Source organism: Pristiophorus japonicus, chromosome 4 (assembly GCF_044704955.1).
Source record: "Pristiophorus japonicus isolate sPriJap1 chromosome 4, sPriJap1.hap1, whole genome shotgun sequence".
NCBI classification, from domain to species: domain Eukaryota; kingdom Metazoa; phylum Chordata; class Chondrichthyes; family Pristiophoridae; genus Pristiophorus; species Pristiophorus japonicus.
In genome coordinates, this window is record NC_091980.1 from 174,427,937 (window position 1) to 174,448,510 (window position 20,574).

At 47.6% G+C, this 20,574-nt stretch overlaps 1 protein-coding gene across 1 annotated transcript in view; it reads right to left on the minus strand.

The window, feature by feature from the left end:
* Positions 1-680: 680 nt before the first annotated feature.
* itpka (inositol-trisphosphate 3-kinase A) overlaps positions 681-20,574 on the minus strand; it is a 69,387-nt gene continuing 49,493 nt past the window's right edge. The window contains exons 4-7 of the mRNA XM_070877405.1: positions 12,391-12,595; positions 5,480-5,581; positions 4,253-4,324; positions 681-1,749 (exon numbers count right to left, since the gene is read on the minus strand). Coding sequence (XP_070733506.1) covers positions 1,540-1,749; positions 4,253-4,324; positions 5,480-5,581; positions 12,391-12,595 — 589 coding nt within the window. The 3' untranslated portion in view covers positions 681-1,539. The remainder of the gene's footprint in view (positions 1,750-4,252; positions 4,325-5,479; positions 5,582-12,390; positions 12,596-20,574) is intronic.

Below are 20,574 nucleotides of genomic sequence, written 5' to 3' on the forward strand. Positions count from 1 at the left end.
GAAATTATTTTACTCAGCGAGTTGTTATGATCTGGAAGGCACTGCCTGAAAGGGCGGTGGAAACAGGTTCAATAATAACTATCAAAAGGGAATTGGATATATACTTGAAGGGGGAAAACAATTGCTGGGCTATGGGGAAAGGGCATGGGAGTGGGGCTAATTAGATAGCTCTTTCCCACAAAAGGTTGTGGATGTGGGAGGGGGGGGGTCAATTGAAATTTTCAAGACTGAGATCGGTAGATTTTCATTAGGTAAGGGTAATAAGCGATATGGAGCAAAGGTGGGCAAATGGAGTTGATGTACAGATCGGCCATGATCTAACTGAATGGCGGGAGCAGCTAGAGGGGTTGACTGGCCTCCTCCTGTTTCTATGTTTCTTCTTCTCCTCCTTAGGCTGAGGATGACCCACTTCCATTAAAATGAGTTCTAAGGTGACTGATGAGACCAATGCAGGCCAGGTCCCGAACGGCATTTTAAAGAGTGGAAGATGCCTGTGCGTGAATTCTTTTATCGTGGGGTGGCCATTGCACACCAGCCACCACACGGGCTTGACAGGGCAATGACAAGGGGATCCAAGACAACTGGAGACCGGGCTCTGCTGCATGGGCCTAGCGCACACATGCACACACACACATACATATTCCTACTGAGCCCCTCCCTCCCTCCCTCTTCAGGTCCTCTCTCCCTGCTTTTCATGTTCTTCTTCTGATGTTTCTGCCCCGCACAGTTCCCCATATTGGAGGTGTTATACATTGGAGGACGTGTCCCAATGAGCAGAAGGAAATCTCCCGTCAAGAGTGACATTAATTAATGCCACAGAGGCCCATGTCTCCTGGCCGCCTGACTAAACGTGTCTGCGGAGGAGCAAAACGTGGGAGAAGGGGAAACGCAACACGTGAATGTTATGTGGCACGCATGCCTCATGAACTGAAAGTTATTGTGCTCCACACATAACGCATACGGTGGAAACTACCAGGCATGAGCTATGCGCACAGCCCAACTCAAAAAAGAATCCCCCGATCTTGGCAGTAAACTGTTCAGAACCAGAGGGCTGGGAAACTACTTCTTGCTGTTTTGAAACTGGCCTCTGGGTGGTGCAAGAGAGCAGCCCCGTGGTGGGGGAGGGAAGCATCTGTCATGGTTATTGGTGTTGCATTATTATTGGCCATTAGAAAAATCTATTTGTCATGGTTTTTAAAATATACTTCAAAATGAAGCCTAGAATAATCATTCGAAACTGCTCCGCAGTGATAGCAACCAAATCTCCCGCTTGACAAGTGTATCATCTCCACCATTTTGTGTTCATGTTCCTCTGCGTGTCCCATTCACTGTGCGGGTCCAATTTAATCCCAGGGTGACTCAGGAAAGGACCGATGGTCAGTGGAGAAACCCGCATTTTGTTTCCTCTCTTTCATTGTCCGATCTCCCACTACCTCGAACAGTAGTGCTGCATCCACATTCCCCCCCCAAAAAAGAGGTCGGGATAATATTCCTGGTGCCCAATGGGAAAACCCACGGCAACGAAGCTTGCCCCGGGGATCACAGCTGGACTGCCAAGATGTCGGTTGTAATGTCAATCAAGTTGTCAAGTCCCAAGAGGTAGCCGTCCTCCCTGTTGCCTTCCTGCCAGGGTAGCCGGTGGTTAAGAGTCTGTCCGTTTGGTAGCTTGGTGGTTTTGCCGAAGTCGATCAGCCACACCTTCGCCAGCTCGTTCTTGTCGTGAATGAAGAGCAAGGAGCTCCCGATGACCTGCGTCAAGGAGGGGAAGGTCGAAAGTCAAAAATCATGTCGACAAGGGTTGAGAAAATAACCGAGCTATTTCCGCGCCGAGATCAAATGTATTTTCACCAGGATGATACCAGGGGGCTTCGGGGATTAAATTATGAGGACAGGCTGCATAAACTTTTTTATACCCTTGAGTATAGAAGATTGAGGGGTGATCTATTTGAGGTCTGAGAAACTATTTCCTCCGGTGGGGGAAATCAAGAACGAGGAGACATAATCTTAAAATTGGAGCCAGGCTGGTCAGGAGGGAAATCAGGAAGCACTTTGTCACTCAAAGGGTGCTGGAAATTTGGAATTCTCTCCCCAAAAGGCTGTGGGTGCTGGGGGTCAATTGGAGCTTTCAAGACTGAGGTCGATAGATTTTTATTGGGTAAGGGTATCAAGGGATAGGGAGCAAAGTGGGCAAAATGGAGTTCAAGTAGTGAGCCATGATCTAATTGAATGGCGGAACAGGCTCGAGGGGCTGAATGGCCTCTTCCTGTTCCTATAAATGAAGGCTGAAGTTATAAGAATGTTGTCAACACCGGATATTAGCAGAGGGAATTACCACAAGTGATTGTTGAGGCAAAAGATTGTAATGTCATTCAATATGGAACTGGAAAAGCATTTGAAAAGGAAGATTATAAAAAGGGAAATGGGACTGGAGTAGGGAGGACCAGCTGAAGAGCTAGCCAGCAGTGCAATGGGGCTGAATGGCCTCCATCTGTGCTGTAAATTCTGTAAATCGAAGTGAATCACCTTAAACATATATTTCCTGGACTGTAAGGAGTCCTGGTTAGGAAATTGGCAGGAGACAGGTAGTAGGGATAATGGGCAGGTACTCAAAGTGGCAGGATGTGACTAGTGGTGTCCCGCAGGAATCTGTGTTGGGACCTCAACTATTCACAGTATTTATTGATGACTTAGATGATGGCGTTGAAAGCCATAATTCCAAATTTGCCGATGATACAAAGATAGGCGGCATTGTAAATACTGCATGCGCAATTTTCCAATCTAAAGAAACAGTTCCTGAATTGAGGGAACTTTGGAAGATTATAGTTGGGGCTTCTGCAATGTGCTCACTGACTTCCTTTAAAACCCACATCCCAAGATTTTGCATCCAATAAAATTGATGGATTGCTAACATCACGGGCTAGAGGTGTGCAGTCACCCAATATTCGCTCCACTCACATCAAGCGGAAATTTTCCCCTAAAGAACCCACCCGCCTCAAGATGTTCCTCTGCCTGGCATTAGGAAGCCATCCTCCCTTTTCTCTCTCTTCCTTTGCCTTTGTCTATATGGGAGATGCTCGGGGTTTCTCACTCCACTCTCAAGGGGTCCTTGTATCCTGACCAATCAGGAATGACAGGTTAAAAAGGGAAAGACTTGCATTTCTATAGTGCCTTTCACGACTTCAGGACATCCCAAAGCACTTCACATCCAATGAAGTACTTTTGGAGTGTAGTCACTGTTTTAATGTAGCAAATGCAGCAGCCAATTTGCACACAGCAAGCTCCCACAAACAGCAATGAGATAAATGACTAGAACATCTGTTTTTGTGATATTGGTTGAGAGTTAAATATTGGCCAGGGCATTGGGGAGAACGCTCCTGCTTTTCTTCAAAATAGTTCCGTGAAATCTTTTACACCCAGGGCAGACAGGGCCTCGGTTTAACGTCTCATCTGAAAGACGCCACCTCTGACAGTGCAGTTAATTTTTTGTAAAAGCTAGAATCAGTAATGGTGATCATGAAACTACCGGATTGTACCAACCTGACCCACTAATGTCCTTCAGGGAAGGAAATCTGCCGTCCTTGCCCAGTCTGGCCTACAGGTGTCGCCAGACCCACAGCAATGTGGTTGACTCTTAACTGCCCTCTGAAATGGTCCACTCAGGTTGTAACAAACCACTGCGACAAAGTCAGCACTGTGGGAATATCATCGCCACATGGACTGCAGCCCTTCAAGAAGGAGACTCACCATCATCTTCTCGAGGGCAGCTGGGGGGTGGGCAATAAATGCCAGCCGTGCCAGCCACGCCCACATCCTGTAAACTAATAAATAATTATTTTTTTTAAAACTCAATGCCAGGCTGGCTTATGTGCTCAAGTTCCTGGAGTGGAGCTTGAATCTACAACCTACTGACTCGGAGGCGAGAGTGCTACTCACTGAGCCACAGCTGACACCTAGGTTAGCTGTCTCTTGCTTGGGGTACTGACACAACACTAAGAGCCTACAAAGGTACCGACATAGAATGGCGGATAGCCCTACCCCCATCATGCCCTCACCGCGGAGCTGGAAACACGGGTTGGGAAAATCACAGGCCCACAGCTCCCGATACAATTAAATGGACAAGACGTCCAGGGAATTACAGGCCCGTGAATTGTCCACTGGTGCTTCCCGAGAGCTGGCAGAGCTTGCTCAGGGAATCGTCCCCATCCGCCACTCCCCTCAGGAACACCAGCCCCGTCAGTCGCCTGCGACCTACCTCATGCCTTTTGAAGAACTCCGATGATTCCAGGGTTTTCCGGATCTTCACCAGTCGCGTCTGGTAGGTTTTCTTCGGATTCAAGCAAACCAGAAGTTTAGGTGAGCTGTACGTCAACATAGTTTGAGCTCAAATAGACACAAAGCCTGCTCTGTTCTGGCCTGAGCTGCTCTCAGCACAAGGGAGATGGGGTGCTGCATGTGTCCCCTGCTCCCATGGACAAGGGATTGGGAATCAGGCAGAGTTCCTGCTCCTGATCCACTAGCCCCACCCTTTCTGGAAATTAGGGAATCGGTTGTGATGCTTTCCGCAGTCAAACAGCTTGGCCGTGCGAACATCCACAGCTGACATATAAAGCCACTTGCGAACATAGGAATAGAAGAAATATACTGGGTGGTAAAGGACCAGCAGGAGCCATCGCTCTCTACAGGCACGGATGGATGTGCTGTGCAACTTATTCCCATGTGTGTGTGTTTATTGGAGGTCGAAATTGCCCCTTTCTGCGATACCCGGTAGCGCCTCCGGGGGTGCTAACGGGGCGCGAAACACTTTTCGCCCGGGGGAAGGGCACTCCCGACTCCCGCCACATTGCACGGGAGTTAGCAGAGGCTCTGCTCCAGTAGCGCTGCGCCCCACCAGTAGTGCTCAGCGATGCTGCCGCGAGCAGTGTCAGCACCAGCCTCGCGGCTTGTGAACCAGGCCGACATCCGCTCGCGGGGCGGAAGTTAAAGGGGAGGATGCCAGCGGCCCGTGCTGCCATCTTGGTGGTCCAGCTGATCACCGGTCGGCTCCAACACTTGTACCCTAGCGCGGTCCGGGCCGCCATCGTGCAGCTCCGCATTCCGTTTGGGTGCCTGGCTGCGGCCTCAGCACCACACTGCCCTGGTGGCCCAGTGGAGGGCATCAGAGGCCCTCCCCTTTAACCGAAGGGGAGGGGCGTTGAACCGGGTTGGTGCTATGTGGATGCGCCCCAGCATCGCCCCAGGACCCGCCCCAAGAGGAAGTGCAATGCGCGAGCTTACGTCCACTTCCTCTGAGGGGCGGTAATTGCAATTTTGCGGCCGGGGCGGGTACCGCTGCCAATCAGAGCACTGGGGAATTCCCCTCCCACCCCCCCCCCCCCCCCCCCCCCGGGTGCTTTAGTCCTTACACTGGTCCTTTCACCCCTATATTGCTCCCTTAACCCGTTATATTGGTGCTGTAGTCCTTTTATTGATGATACGTTACCATGATATTCTTGTTTCCATCGACAAAGTCGTCAAAGACCTGAAGAATCTGTTCCTTCGTGTTGGTCCTTTTGAAGTTTGTGCTGCCCGTCCCATCTGCTTTCTGTAACAGAGAGGGAGAACATGAAGACCATTACGGCCTGGAAGGAGCACAGAAACTAGACAACACTCAAGGTCTCAATTAAATAATAGAAGCTAAGGTATAAAAGGCCAGACTTTATTTCACGACTGCACTGGAGATGTAGCAGACAGCCCCTACTCGTAACATCACACACCCCGAAACAGTTTCCCTCCAATAATGTCCTGTATTTTAATAACTCCTGCTGTGTAATTCTCCCTTGCAATGCTTCTCGTGTGTCAACATAAGAACCTAAGAAATAGGAGCAGGAGGGGGCCATTCGGCCCATCGAGCCTGCTCCACCATTCAATAAGATCATGGACTCAGCTCCACTTCCCTGCCCGCTCCCCATAACCCTTTACTCCCTTATCACTCAAAAATCTGTCTATCTCCGCCTTAAATATAATCAATGACCCAGCCTCCACAGCTCTCTGTGGCAGAGAATTGCATAGATTTACAACCCTCAGAGAAGAAATTCCTCCTCATCTCAGTTTTAAATGGGAGGCACCTTATTCTATGTCCCGTAGTTTTAATTTCCCCTATGAGTGAAATATCCTCTCTGCATCCACCTTGTTGAGCCCCCTCATTATCAATAAGATCACCTCTCATTCTTCTGAACTCCAATGAATATAGGCCCAACCTACTCAACTTATCTTCATAAGTCAACCTCCTCATCTCCGGAATCAATCTAGTGAACCTTCTCTGAACAGCCTCCAATGCAAGTATATCCTTCCTTAAATACGGAGACCAAAACTGTACGCAGTACTCCAGGTGTGACCTCACTAATACCCTGTACAATTGTAGCAGGACTTCTCTGCTTTTATACTCTATCCCCCCTTGCAATAAAGGCCAACATTCCATTTGCCTTCCTAATTACTTGCTGTACCTGTATACTAACTGCATACACTTTCCCTGTCTTGTAGTCTTGCTGTAAAACGATCTTTTGTAACACTCGTGGCCTGTTAAACACCTCTCTCTCTGCCTTGGAACATTTTCACCTCTTAACCTCTTATCTCCCTTGTGCCACTCCTTGCCTCTCAAAATCTGTAGCTCTCCCACTCCTCCTGCCTGGCCGTCCCATCTCTGTTCCTCCTGTAACACCCCATGCCCCTTGAAGATGTCCTCTCCCTGCTGACTGGAAGGCTGGTCTTTCAGCTGCGCATTTAGAATTGTGTACACCCTTCCCCAATTCTGTCCTCCCTCCGCCCCCCCCCCCCCCTGCACGCTTTGACATGGATTCTTCCAGAAGGTCCAAACATCAGGTTGCCCTGGACAACTTAAATTAAGAATGCTGCATTTTGGTTACTTTTATACACATTCTCTTGCTTTGCAGTTCGTACATTTTTAATCTTAGAAAAAGGATTGAATAAACAAGAGATGATTGGGTTTATTCATATTCAACAGACCAACCTGACCATCAACCTGACCATCACTTTCTCAAAAGCTATCTAAACTCCCCACCCCAGTTCAGAGTGGCCACTCCGGGGACTTGATCACATAATTCTAGGCTGACAGTACAGTGCTGAGGGAATGCTGCACTGTCGGAGGTGCCGTCTTTCAGATGAGACGTTAAACCAAGGCCCCGTCGGCTCTCTCAGGTGGACGTAAAAGATCTCATGGCACTATTTCGAAGAAGAGCAGGGGAGTTATCCCCGGTATCCTGGCCAATATTTATCCCTCAATCAACGTAACTAAAACAGATTATCTGGTCATTATCACATTGCTGTTTGTGGGAGCTTGCTGTGCACAAATTGGCTGCTGCATGTCTCACATTCCAACATTGACTACACTCCAAAAGTACTTAATTGGCTGTAAAACGCTTTGAGATGTCCGGTGGTCGTGAAAGGCACTATATAAATCTTTCAAAGCTCTTCTTCCTGTATCCTAGACAACACCAAATCCCATTGATCCATCACCCTGTCCACCCCAGTTCCTCAATGTCTCAAATTTAAAATTCTTGAGCTTGCATTTAAATCCATTCATGGCCTCTCCTCTTCCAACTCTGTAACCCCCCTCCCAAGCTCTCCATTCCTCCAATTCTGGCTCCTGGGCTACCCCTTCCCTTTGCCCCACCATTGGCGGCCGTGCCTTCAGCTGTCTGGGGCCCACTCTCTGGAATTCCCTCCCTAAACCTCTCTGCCTCCCCACCTTCCTCTCCTCCTTAAAACCCACCTCTTTGAGCAAGATTAATCTCTTAGTCCTAATCGCTCCTTCTTTGGCTTGCCATCCATTTTCCTTCTGCTCCATTAAAGGTGTTACACAAAATGTATCTATCTATCTATCGCGAGACTGGGAATTACCAATCGTGGCACCCAGCGCAAGATGGAGTCAAGTAGCAACATCACATTGAGAGCAGGGGCAGTGGGGCCGAGAGTGAGAGGTTTGACAGGTGACGTGCGGCTACAATATTGCCAGCTAGTTCCCTGGTGGCAACGAATCAGCCACTGATCCCTGAACTTGCCATTTTGGCACCTTAGAAGATAGTAAGTGTACATGTCTTCATGCGGTAAATAGGCCTGGCTACATCCTCACTGTAAGAATCCTGTGTGAAATGAGTCTGGGACCGTTTGAACCCATTTCCTAGTGGGTGCAGGCTGACAGCACCAAACTGCCCTGAATTCGCATCACGCGATGTCACATGGATCGTTGGTGTATTAAATAGTCCGGTGCAGAGGGTCAGGTGCTCATGGTGGGCATTAAAACACACTGGCACAGAGAAGTGGTGGTGTTATCTGAATCCAACATTTACTATACCTGATGTGGGAATGCTGGGAGCTATCACTGGGCACCTGAAATCTGCAAAGTGTTTAATTTCTGAGCAATAACATCCCTCACCTTAGCTGCAAGCAGTAAAGTTCACCGTGTGTGTGTGGTGTCCATGTGTATGTGTATATATATATATATATATACTTCTTAGGCAGTCCCTCAGAGTCGAGGGTGACTAATATGAGTTCTCAGGTGACTGATGAGACCAATGCGGGACCTACAGTTTCTGTCACAGGTGATATATACATACATACACACATATATATAAATCACTAAACTTTGCTACACAGGTTAGAAAGGCCATAAAAAAGGCAAACCAAGCACTATGGTTTATTTCTAGAGGTATAGAATTGAAAGGTGGGGAAGTTATGCTAAACCTGTATCAAACTACTGCGTACAGTTGTGGTCACCATATTATAAAAAGGATATAGAGTCACTGGAGAGGGTGCAGAGAAGATTTACAAGGATGTTACCAGAAGTGCGAGGGTATATATATATCAGGAAAGGATGAACAGGCTCAGTCACTTTTTTCTTGAAAAAAGACTGAGGGGTGACCTAATAGAGGTCTTTAAAATTATGAAAGGTTTTGATAGCGTGGATAGAGAGAGAATGTTTCCACTTGTGGGGAAGAGCATAACTTGAGGCCATCAACATAAGATAGTCACCAAGAAATCCAATAGAGAATTCAGAAGAAACTTCTTTACCCAAAGAGTGGTGAGAATGTGGAACTCACTTCGTATGGACCCGGCAAGGCCGGGATTTTCGGCCCGTTATATAAAACTCTATCACTCCTGATAACATGCTGTTTTCTAAAATGCCTGTGATGAGCTGCTGCTCTCCCTCTCACCACCAGGTGGCGGAACGCTCCAACATTTTTCCGGGCATCACAGAGTGTTCTGCTGCAGGTTATGACAGTTCCGGTTTTTCTGACAAATGGAAAGATCTGCTTGTACTGTCCTACAGTTCACACTCACCTGCTGCCGCTCCCGGGAAATGTCGCAACAAACTCTGCACACCAGACTCCTGTCCCCTTGATACTTGTCTGGTAATTGCAAAATCTGTAGAGGCAGCAGCTCTTCGAGGGCTGAGTGCAGGCAGCAGTATAACTCAGTGCTGGCAATACAGACTGTTACCGGTGTTAAAGCAGTACCTGCAGAGTCACTGCAGCATTATAGCACTCAGTTAGACCATGCCAATCCTCACTAGTACATAGGATTACATTACATCGGATTATATAGGATAAACGGCACAGAAACAGGCCATTCGGCCCAACCAGTCCATGCCGGCGTTTATGCTCCACTCGAGCCTCCTCCCATCTTTCCTCATCTAACCCTATCATAGCCCTCTATTCCCTTCTCCCTCATATGCTTATCTAGCCTCCGCTATGAGGGACTGCCTATGATGATGATGCATCTATATTATTCACTTCAACCACTCCCTGTGGTAGTGAGTTCCACATTCTCACCACTCTCTGGGTAAATAAGTTTCTTCTGAATTCAGTATTGGATTTCTTGGTGACTGTCTTATATTGATGGCCTCTAGTTATGCTCTTCCCCACAAGTGGAAACATTCTCTTTGTACCCACTCTATCAAAACCTTTCATAATCTTAAAGACCTCTATCACCCCTCAGCCTTCTGTTGTTCAAGAGAAAAGTGACTCAGCCTGTTCATCCTTTCCTGATATGTATACCCTCGCATTTCTGGTATCATCCTTGTAAATCTTCACTGCACCCTCTCCAGTGCCTCTATATCCTTTTTATAATACGGCAACCAGAACAGTACGCAGTACTCCAAGTGTGGCCTAACCAAGGATCGATGCAGGTTTAACATAACTTCCCTACTTTTCAATTCTATAGTACCTTCAGGATAGGCACAGAACTCAGGTAGAACATACCAGCTCGTCGCGAGCCACATTCCTAACTTACTGAGCCACGAGTCAGCAGTGAACAGCTGTGGGTTGTCTTTGACAATGTGTCACATGCAACACTTGCGATGGTTTTATCTTGGCACCAACAGACGTGATATTAGGAGGCGGGCGGATATTTCCTGATTTCCAGATCTGAGTTGCAATTTTATTTTCCATGCCCTTATTGCACCAATATTAGCATTACCTTCTGTGAGACAAGGTTCAGGACATGGAGCTACACTCGATGAGAGCAATGTTTTGGGGTAGAAGATAGTGTGCCCGATTCATTCTGCTTAAACTGAATACATGGGAGCATCTGGAATTGGGCACAGGGACCTCAACGGCCAATTCTCCGAGCTGAGCTCCCATTGGGCAGTGCTCCTTACCCAGAGCAGAGCCGTGCGATAATAGTAACTTACATTTATATAGCGCCTTTAACATAGTAAAATGTCCCAAGGTGCTTCACAGGAGCGTTATCAAACTTTGAGACCAAGCCACATGAGGAGAGATTAGGACAGATGGCCAGAAGCTTGGTCAAAGAGGAAGGTTTTAAGGAGGGTCTTAAAGGAGGAGAGTGAGGTAGAGAGGTGGAGAGGTTTAGGGAGGGAATTCCAGAGCTTGGGCCTAGACAGCTGAAGGCTCGGCCGCCAATGGCGGAGCAAAGAGAATGGGGCACACACAAGAGGCCAAAATTGGAGGAGCGCAGAGTTCTTAGAGGGTTGTGGGGCTGGAGGAGATTAGAGAGACAGGGAGGGACGAGGCCATGAGGGATTTGAACACGAGGATGAGAATTTTAAAATTGGAGGCGTTGGCGAACCGGGAGCCAATGTACACTGGCGAGCACAGAGGGTGATAGGTAAACCGGACCTGTGTGGGTTAGACTAAGGGCAGCAGAGTTTTGGATGAACTCAAGTTTACAGAGGATGGAATGCAGGAGGCTAGCCAGGAGAACGTTGGAATAGTCAAGTCTCGAGGTAACAAAAGCATGGATGAGGGTTTCAGCAGAGGTTGAGGCAGGGATGTAGATGGGTGATATTACAGAGGTGGAAGAAGGTGGTATTTATGATAGAGAGGAGAAAGTTTTGGATACTCAGCTCAGGGTCAAATAGGATGCCAAGATTATGAACAGCCTGAGACAGTGGTCAGGAAGGGGGATGGACTCGGTGGTGGGTGAATGGAGTTTGTGGCGGGGGCGAAGACAATGGCTTCAGTCTTCCCATAATTTAACTGGAGAAAATTGTGGCTTATCCAGGACTGGAAGTCGGACAAGCAGACTGACAACTCAGAGGCAGTGGAGGGGTCGAGAGAAGTGGTGATGAGGCAGAACTGGGTGCCATCAGCGTACGTGTGGAACTTGATATGTGTTATTGAATAATGTCACTGAGGGGCAGTGTGGAGATGAGACATAGGAGGGGCCAAGGATAGATCCTTGGGGAACTCCAGAGATAATGATGCGGGAGCCGTTGCAGATGATTCACCGGCTACGACTGGATAGATAGGAATGTAACAAGGCAATGGCAGTCCCACCCAGCTGGATGACCGCAGAGGCGTCGGAGAGGATGGTGTGGTCAACCATGTCAAAGGCTGCAGACAGGTCAAGAAGGATGATTGAGGGATAGTTTACCACAGTCACAGTCACATAGGATGTGATTGGTGACGGTGATAGGAGCCATTTCAGTGCAGTGGTGGGGCAGAAACATGGCTGGAGCGTTTCAAAAATGGAGTTGTGGGAAGGATATGCACGGATTTGGGAGCGGAAAGGGAGATTGGAGATGGGGCAGTAGTTTGCAAGGACAGAGGGATTCAATGTGTTCTTTTGAAGGAGGGGTGTGATGACGGCAGATTTGAAAGGGAGGGGGTAAAGTACCTGAGGAGAGCGGACCATTAACAATATCAGCTAACATGGGGTGGCCAGGAAGGGAAGTTGGGTGTTCAATGGTTTGATGGGAATAGGGTCAAGGGAGCAGGAGGTGGATGTCATGGACAAGATGAGCTCGGAGAGGACATGACAGGAGATCGGAGAGAGACTGGAGAAAGAATCCCTTCGATTTTTCCGTAAGCGGAACAATGGCTCACTGCCCGGCAGTAGCTCCTCCAGATGGACTGAGTCAAGCTGACGTACCTTCACCCCTTCAATGCGAAACCCGAGGGTTGCTGTGGAACTGAGCGTTTCCCTCCACTGCATGTAACGTGGTTTGATGACCGCCTGGAGAGTGTGCTCCTGAGGTGTTGGGGCCTGAGGGTCAACCTCCACCATCTTCTTGTACATGTCCTTCCGTAACTTTGGCTTCTCTCGGGCTTTCATCAGCTCTTCTTCCAGATACGTCCTGTGAAGGGGAAAAGATGGAGACATTGGAGAATGGGAACATTTCTTTTGTTAACTTCATCCCCCTTCCCCGAGGCTGATAGAACAGCGATCTTACCGCTGGAGCACTGTGACTGCAGTACGTACGATCCACAGGAGGAACTGCAGCAACACACAAACATGGTCCCTGCCCGCGCCCCACCGCTCCCGCCCACTGTGTTCTCTACCACTGACAGGGACATCAGCAACAATGTTCAAGAGGCACCAACACCTCCAAGGCCTCCTTCAAGCTGTAGGCCACATAGATCTCCATTCCATTATCACCACTAGGTCAATATCCTGGATTGCTCTACTTAATACCATCATGGTAATACCTTCATCACACAGACTGCAGCTTGTTCAGTGAGAGGGTCCTACACCTTCTCAGGCAATGAGGATGGACAATAAATGTCGGTCTTGCCAGTAGCGGCCATATCGCACGTTATAAGAACATAAGAACATAAGAAATAGGAGCAGGAGTACGCCATATGGCCCCTCGAGCCTGCTCCGCCATTCAATAAGATCATGGCTGATCTGATCATGGACTCAGCTCCACTTCCCCACCCGCTCCCCATAACCCCTTATCCCCTTATCATTTAAGAAACTGTCTATTTCTGTCTTAAAGTTATTCAATGTCCCAGCTTCCACAGCTCTCTGAGGCAGCGAATTCCACAGATTTACAATCCTCTGAGAGAAGAAATGTCTCCTCATCTCAGTTTTAAATGGGAGGCCCCTTATTCTAAGATCATGCCCTCTAGTTCTAGTCTCCCCCATCAGTGGAAACATTCTCTCTGCATCCACCTTGTCAAGCCCCTTCATAATCTTACACATTTCGATAAGATCACCTCTCATTCTTCTGAACTCGAATGAGTAGAGGCCCAACCTACTCAACCTTTCCTCATAAGTCAAGCCCCTCTTCCCCGGAATCAACGTAGTGAACCTTCTCTGAACTGCCTCCAAAGCAAGTATATCCTTTCATAAATATGGAAACCAAAACTGCACGCAGTATTCCAGGTGTGGCCTCACCAATACCCTGTGGAACTGTAGCAAGACTTCCCTGCTTTTATACTCCATCCCCTTTGCAATAAAGGCCAAGATACCATTGGCCTTCCTGATCACTTGCTGTACCTGCATACTAACCTTTTGTGTTTCATGCACAAGTACCCCCAGGTCCCGCTGTACTGCGGCACTTTGCAATCTTTCGCCATTTAAATAATAACTTGTTCTTTGATTTTTTTTCTGCCAAAGTGCATGACCTCACACTTTACAACATTATACTCCATCTGACAAATTTTTGCCCACTCTCTTAGCCTGTCTATGTCCTTCTGAAGATTTTTTGTGTCCTCCTCACATATTACTTTTCCTCCCATCTTTGTATCATCAGCAAACTTGGCTACATTACAGTCAGTCCTTTATTCCAAGTCGTTAATATAGATTGTAAATAGTTGGTGTCCCAGCACTGATCCCTACGGCACCCCACTAGTTACTGGTTGCCAACCAGAGAATGAACCATTTATCCCAATTCTCTGTTCTATTAGTTAGCCTATCCTCTATCCACGCTAATATATTAGCTCCAACCCCATGAACTTTTATCTTATGCAGTAACTTTTTATGTGGCACCTTATCAAATGCCTTCTGGAAGTCCACACCCCTTCACTGTAACACTGATATACCCCACACCCCTCACTGTAACACTGATATATCCCACACCCCTCACTGTAACACTGATTTACATCACACCCCTCACTGTAACACAATGATATACCCCACACCCTCACTGTAACAATCTGATATACCCTACATCCCTCACTGTAATATTGATATACGCCACACACCTCACTGTAACACTGATATACCCCATATCCCTCACTGTAACACACTGATATACCCCACACCCCTCACTGTAACACTGATATACCCCACAGCCCTCACTGTAACACTGATATACCCTCACTGCAACAATCTGATATACCCCACACCCCTCACTGTAACACACTGTATCAGTGTGTTACAGTGAGGGATGTGGTGTATATCAGATTGTTACAGTGAGGGTGTGGGGTATATCAGTATTACAGCGAGGAGTGAGGGGTATATCAATGTTACAGTGAAGATTGTGGGGTATATCATTGTTACAGTGAGGGGTGTGGGGTATATCAGTGTGTTACAGTGAGGGATGTGGGGTATATCAGATTGTTACAGTGAGGGTGTGGGTATATCAGTATTACAGCGAGGAGTGTGGGGTATATCAATGTTACAGTGAGGGGTGTGGGGTATGATATACCCCACACTCCTCGCTGTAATAGTGATATACCATATATCCCTCACTGTAACACTGATATATCCCACATCCCTCACTGTAACACTGATGTACCCCACACCACTCACTGTAACACTCTGATATACCCCACAGCCCTCACTGTAACTCTGATAACCCCATATCCCCCACTGTAACACTATCTGATATACTCCACACCCCTCACTGTAAAACTGATATACCCTATACCCCTCACTGTAACACTGATATAACCCACACCCCTCACTGTAATGTTGATATACTCCACACCCCTCACTGTAACACTGATATACCCCACACTCCTCACTGTAATACTGATATACCCCACACCCCTCACTATAACACGGATATACCCCGCACCCCTCACTGTAACACGGATATACCCCACACCCCTCACTGTAACTCTGATAACCCCATATCCCCCACTGTAACAATACTCTGATATACCCCACAACCCTCACTGTAACACTGATATACCGCACTCCCCTCACTGTAAAACTGATATACCCTATACCCCTCACTCGAACAATGATTAACCCACACCTCTCACCGAAACATTGATGTACCCCGCACTCCTCACTGTAATACTAATATACCCCACACCCCTCACTGTAACACAGATATACCCCCCACCCCTCACTGTAACACTGATATACCCCACATCCCTCACTGTGACACTGATATATCCCAAAACCCCCACTGTAATACTGTAATATCTAACACTTCTCACTGTAATACTCTCTAATACAGCCAACATCATGAAAACTGTTTATCTGGTTATGATCGCTTTGCTATTTGTGGGAACTTGCTTTGCGCAATTAGGGTGTTTCTATTCCCTCCAGTACAACAGTGACTACACTTAAAAAGTAGTACATTGGCTGTAAAGCTCTTTGGGACGTGTTGAGGTTGTGAAATGTGCTCTATATAATCAAGTTTTTTCTCACTCGTGTTTTCACTCGATTTCACAGCTGTTGAGTTCTAAATGTCATCTTGATTTAGAGTGTCTTTATAGCTCGGTGCCGGAAACCTGTGGTTTGGTGTCAAGGTGTTGCACAGCCTGCAGTTCACACCCAAGAAGTCAGGCCCCAATCATATCAGCAAAAATGGGCAGTGCCATCCCTCTCGTGAGGCAGCCCCTGTGTTGAGCCGGTGAAGAACTTAGCTCCAGGACCTGAATGGAATGAGTGTGGTCCCCATCCAGGCCTGGGACGGTGAGACTCCAGCACCACCCATAGGCCTCCCACCTCAAGTAGCAGATGAGGTCATGGAACATGGACGGAGCCTTTCGGTGCACAAGAATCTGTTTGACTAACTGAAGGATGGGGCAGGCTGCGAAAGGTCCCACCTAATGGAGCTGTGAGTGAGAGCCATGAAGCCATTGGAGGTCGGTTCCCTTTGGGTGCAGGGCTCAATCCCATTTGCACCGCTAGTGTTGTGACAATGTGGCAAGGTTAGGTGTCAGCCGTGGCTCAGGGGGTAACATTCTCACCTCTGAGTCAGAAGGTTGTGGGTTCAAACCCCACTCCAGGGCCTTGAGCACTTCAGTGCAGTGCTCAGTGAGTGCCGCACTGTCTTTGGGGTGAGATGTTAAATCGAGGCCCCGACTGCCCTTGCCAGTGGATGGAAAAGAACCCATGGTACTATTTGAAAAAGAGCGGGAGAGTTCTCCTGGTATCCTGGCCAACATTTATCCCTCAACTAACCTTATTAAAACAGATCGTCTGGTCATTTATTTCATAGCTGTTATTTGTGGGAACTTGCTGTGCACAAATTGGCTGCCACCTTTCCCTACAGTGACTATGCTTCAAAAGTACTTCATAGGCTGTGAAGCTAAAAATTGGCCAGGACACTGGCCTTGCTCCTCTTCAAAATAGTGCTCTGGGATCTTTTACATCCACCTAAGAGGGCAGAAAGGGCTTGGGTTCAGCCTCTCCTCCGAAAGACAGTAGAGCACTCACTCAGCGCTGCACTAGAGTATCAGCCCTGGATTGCATGCTCGTCTCTGGAGTCTACTCGAACCTTTGACGTTCTGACTCAGAGGCGAGAGTGCTCCCACTGAGCTATGGCTGACAGTGGCAAGGATGAAAGACGAGGCAGAAGAGCAGGTGTACTGCTTATTTTGTGTATTGTACTGCTGAAGGTGCAGTGTTGATTGGACTTTGTGGAATCTAGCACGGCGAATGGACACTCCTGTCTCCACATGTTCCACTCGGACCACATTTTTATGGAGGCACTTCAGATGCTGGCCATCTTGAAGATGGGACTGTTCTAGTACTTGTACTGTGCCTTGATGGACAGTTGCTGCAACATAAAATGTCAAAACTCAAAAATAACTCCGACACAATAGGGAGATTTGATGAGATCAGTAAAAGCAAACAGGCTCAACAAGACTCTTGTGGTTTCCAAGCAGTGGAGTCCTAAAGGGGAAACACAGATCCGGTGCCGATAAGGATCTACGTGGCTGTCAGCTAGACTTCTTATCTCGACTTGTGAGCTAGCATTCTACAAACCGGCCAATCAGAGAGAGAGACTGGAAGCTGCGCCACAAAAACAAACAGTGCTGGTTGCCTGTTGTGTGTGTGGGACGGTCTCAGATTCAAGAGACTCAACCATTAGTGATTTCTGCATCAGTTCTGTTTCAGTACAGTGAGTGCACTCATCAATACTCCAATCAGCTTCCAAACACTGCAAACTCAACTGACTCCGGGATTTGGAGTAAATGGAAAGCTCTCTGCATTAGATTGAATAGTATGTTCAGCAGTAGGCCGCTGTGATAATCATATTCCCCCTTGCCCATGTACCATTCCCAGCCCACTGAACTATACTGGTCCCAACCCACTTAACTATACTGGTCCCAGTCCAGTTAGTCACTATATTGGTCCTGGTCCAATTGCACACTATACTGGTCCCGGTCCAGTTAGTCACTATACTGGTCCTGGTCCAGTTAGTCACTATACTGGTCCCAGTCCAGTTAGTCACTATACTGGTCGTGGTCCAGTTAGTCACTATACTGGTCTTGCTCCAATTGGTCACTATACTAGTCCCAGTCCAGTTGGTCACTATACTGATCCTGGTCCAGTTAGTTATTATACTGGTCCCACTCCGGTTAGTCACTATACTGATCCTGGCCCAGTTAGTCACTATACTGGTCCCTTACCAGTTACTCACTGTACTGATCCTGGTCCAGTTAGTCACTATACTGATCCTGGTCCAGTTGGTCACTATACTGATCCTGGTCCAGTTAATCACTATACTGATCCTGGTCCAGTTGGTCACTATACTGATCCTGATCCAGTTGGTCACTATACTGGTCCCGGTCCAGTTGGTCACTATACTGGTCCCGGTCCAGTTGGTCATTATACTGATCCTGGTCCAGTTAGTCACTATACTGATCCTGGTCCAGTTAGTCACTATACTGATCCTGGTCCAGTTGATCATTATACTGATCCTGGTCCAGTTGGTCACTATACTGATCCTGGTCCAGTTGGTCACTATACTGGTCCCGGTCCAGTTGGTCACTATACTGATCCTGGTCCAGTTGATCATTATACTGATCCTGGTCCAGTTGGTCACTATACTGATCCTGATCCAGTTGGTCACTATACTGATCCTGGTCCAGTTGGTCATTATACTGATCCTGGTCCAGTTGGTCACTATACTGGTCCCGGTCCAGTTGGTCACTATACTGGTCCCGGTCCAGTTGGTCATTATACTGATCCTGGTCCAGTTAGTCACTATACTGATCCTGGTCCAGTTAGTCACTATACTGATCCTGGTCCAGTTGATCATTATACTGATCCTGGTCCAGTTGGTCACTATACTGATCCTGGTCCAACTGGTCACTATACTGGTCCCGGTCCAGTTGGTCACTATACTGGTCCCGGTCCAGTTGGTCATTATACTGATCCTGGTCCAGTTAGTCACTATACTGATCCTGGTCCAGTTAGTCACTATACTGATCCTGGTCCAGTTGATCATTATACTGATCCTGGTCCAGTTGGTCACTATACTGATCCTGGTCCAGTTGGTCACTATACTGGTCCCGGTCCAGTTGGTCACTATACTGATCCTGGTCCAGTTGATCATTATACTGATCCTGGTCCAGTTGGTCACTATACTGATCCTGATCCAGTTGATCACTATACTGATCCTGGTCCAGTTGGTCATTATACTGATCCTGGTCCAGTTGGTCACTATACTGGTCCCGGTCCAGTTGGTCACTATACTGGTCCCGGTCCAGTTGGTCATTATACTGATCCTGGTCCAGTTAGTCACTATACTGATCCTGGTCCAGTTAGTCACTATACTGATCCTGGTCCAGTTGGTCACTATACTGATCCTGGTCCAGTTAATCACTATACTGATCCTGGTCCAGTTAGTCACTATACTGATCCTGGTCCAGTTAGTCACTATACTGATCCTGGTCCAGTTGGTCACTATACTGATCCTGGTCCAGTTAATCACTATACTGATCCTGGTCCAGTTGGTCACTATACTGATCCTGATCCAGTTGGTCACTATACTGATCCTGGTCCAGTTGGTCATTATACTGATCCCGGTCCAGTTGGTCACTATACTGGTCCCAGTCCAGTTGGTCATTATACTGATCCTGGTCCAGTTAGTCACTATACTGATCCTGGTCCAGTTAGTCACTATACTGATCCTGTCCAGTTGATCATTATACTGATCCTGGTCCAGTTGATCATTATACTGATCCTGTTCCAGTTGGTCACTATACTGATCCTGGTCCAGCTGGTCACTATACTGGTCCCGGTCCAGTTGGTCACTATACTGATCCTGGTCCAGTTGGTCATTATACTGATCCTGGTCCAGTTAGTCACTATACTGATCCTGGTCCAGTTAGTCACTATACTGATCCTGGTCCAGTTGGTCACTATACTGATCCTGGTCCAGTTAATCACTATACTGATCCTGGTCCAGTTGGTCACTATACTGATCCTGATCCAGTTGGTCACTATACTGATCCTGGTCCAGTTGGTCATTATACTGATCCTGGTCCAGTTGGTCACTATACTGGTCCCGGTCCAGTTGGTCACTATACTGGTCCCGGTCCAGTTGGTCATTATACTGATCCTGGTCCAGTTAGTCACTATACTGATCCTGGTCCAGTTAGTCACTATACTGATCCTGGTCCAGTTGATCATTATACTGATCCTGGTCCAGTTGGTCACTATACTGATCCTGGTCCAGTTGGTCACTATACTGATCCTGGTCCAGCTGGTCACTATACTGGTCCCGGTCCAGTTGGTCACTATACTGATCCTGGTCCAGTTGATCATTATACTGATCCTGGTCCAGTTAGTCACTATACTGATCCTGGTCCAGTTGGTCATTATACTGATCCTGGTCCAGTTGGTCACTATACTGATCCTGGTCCAGTTGGTCACTATACTGGTCCCGGTCCAGTTGGTCACTGATCCTGGTCCAGTTGCTCATTGGGCTTGGCCGAGTTTAACAACAACAACTTGCATTTATATAGCGCCTTTACATAGTCAAATGTCGCAAGGTGCTTCACAGGAGTGTATTCGGACAAAACTTGACACCAAACTTGGTAGGTTTTGAGAAGCGTCAGAAAGCAGGGGAGAAGTAGAGAAGCGGAGAGGTTTAGGGGGAATCCCAGAGCTTAGGGCCCAAGCAGCTGAAGGTAC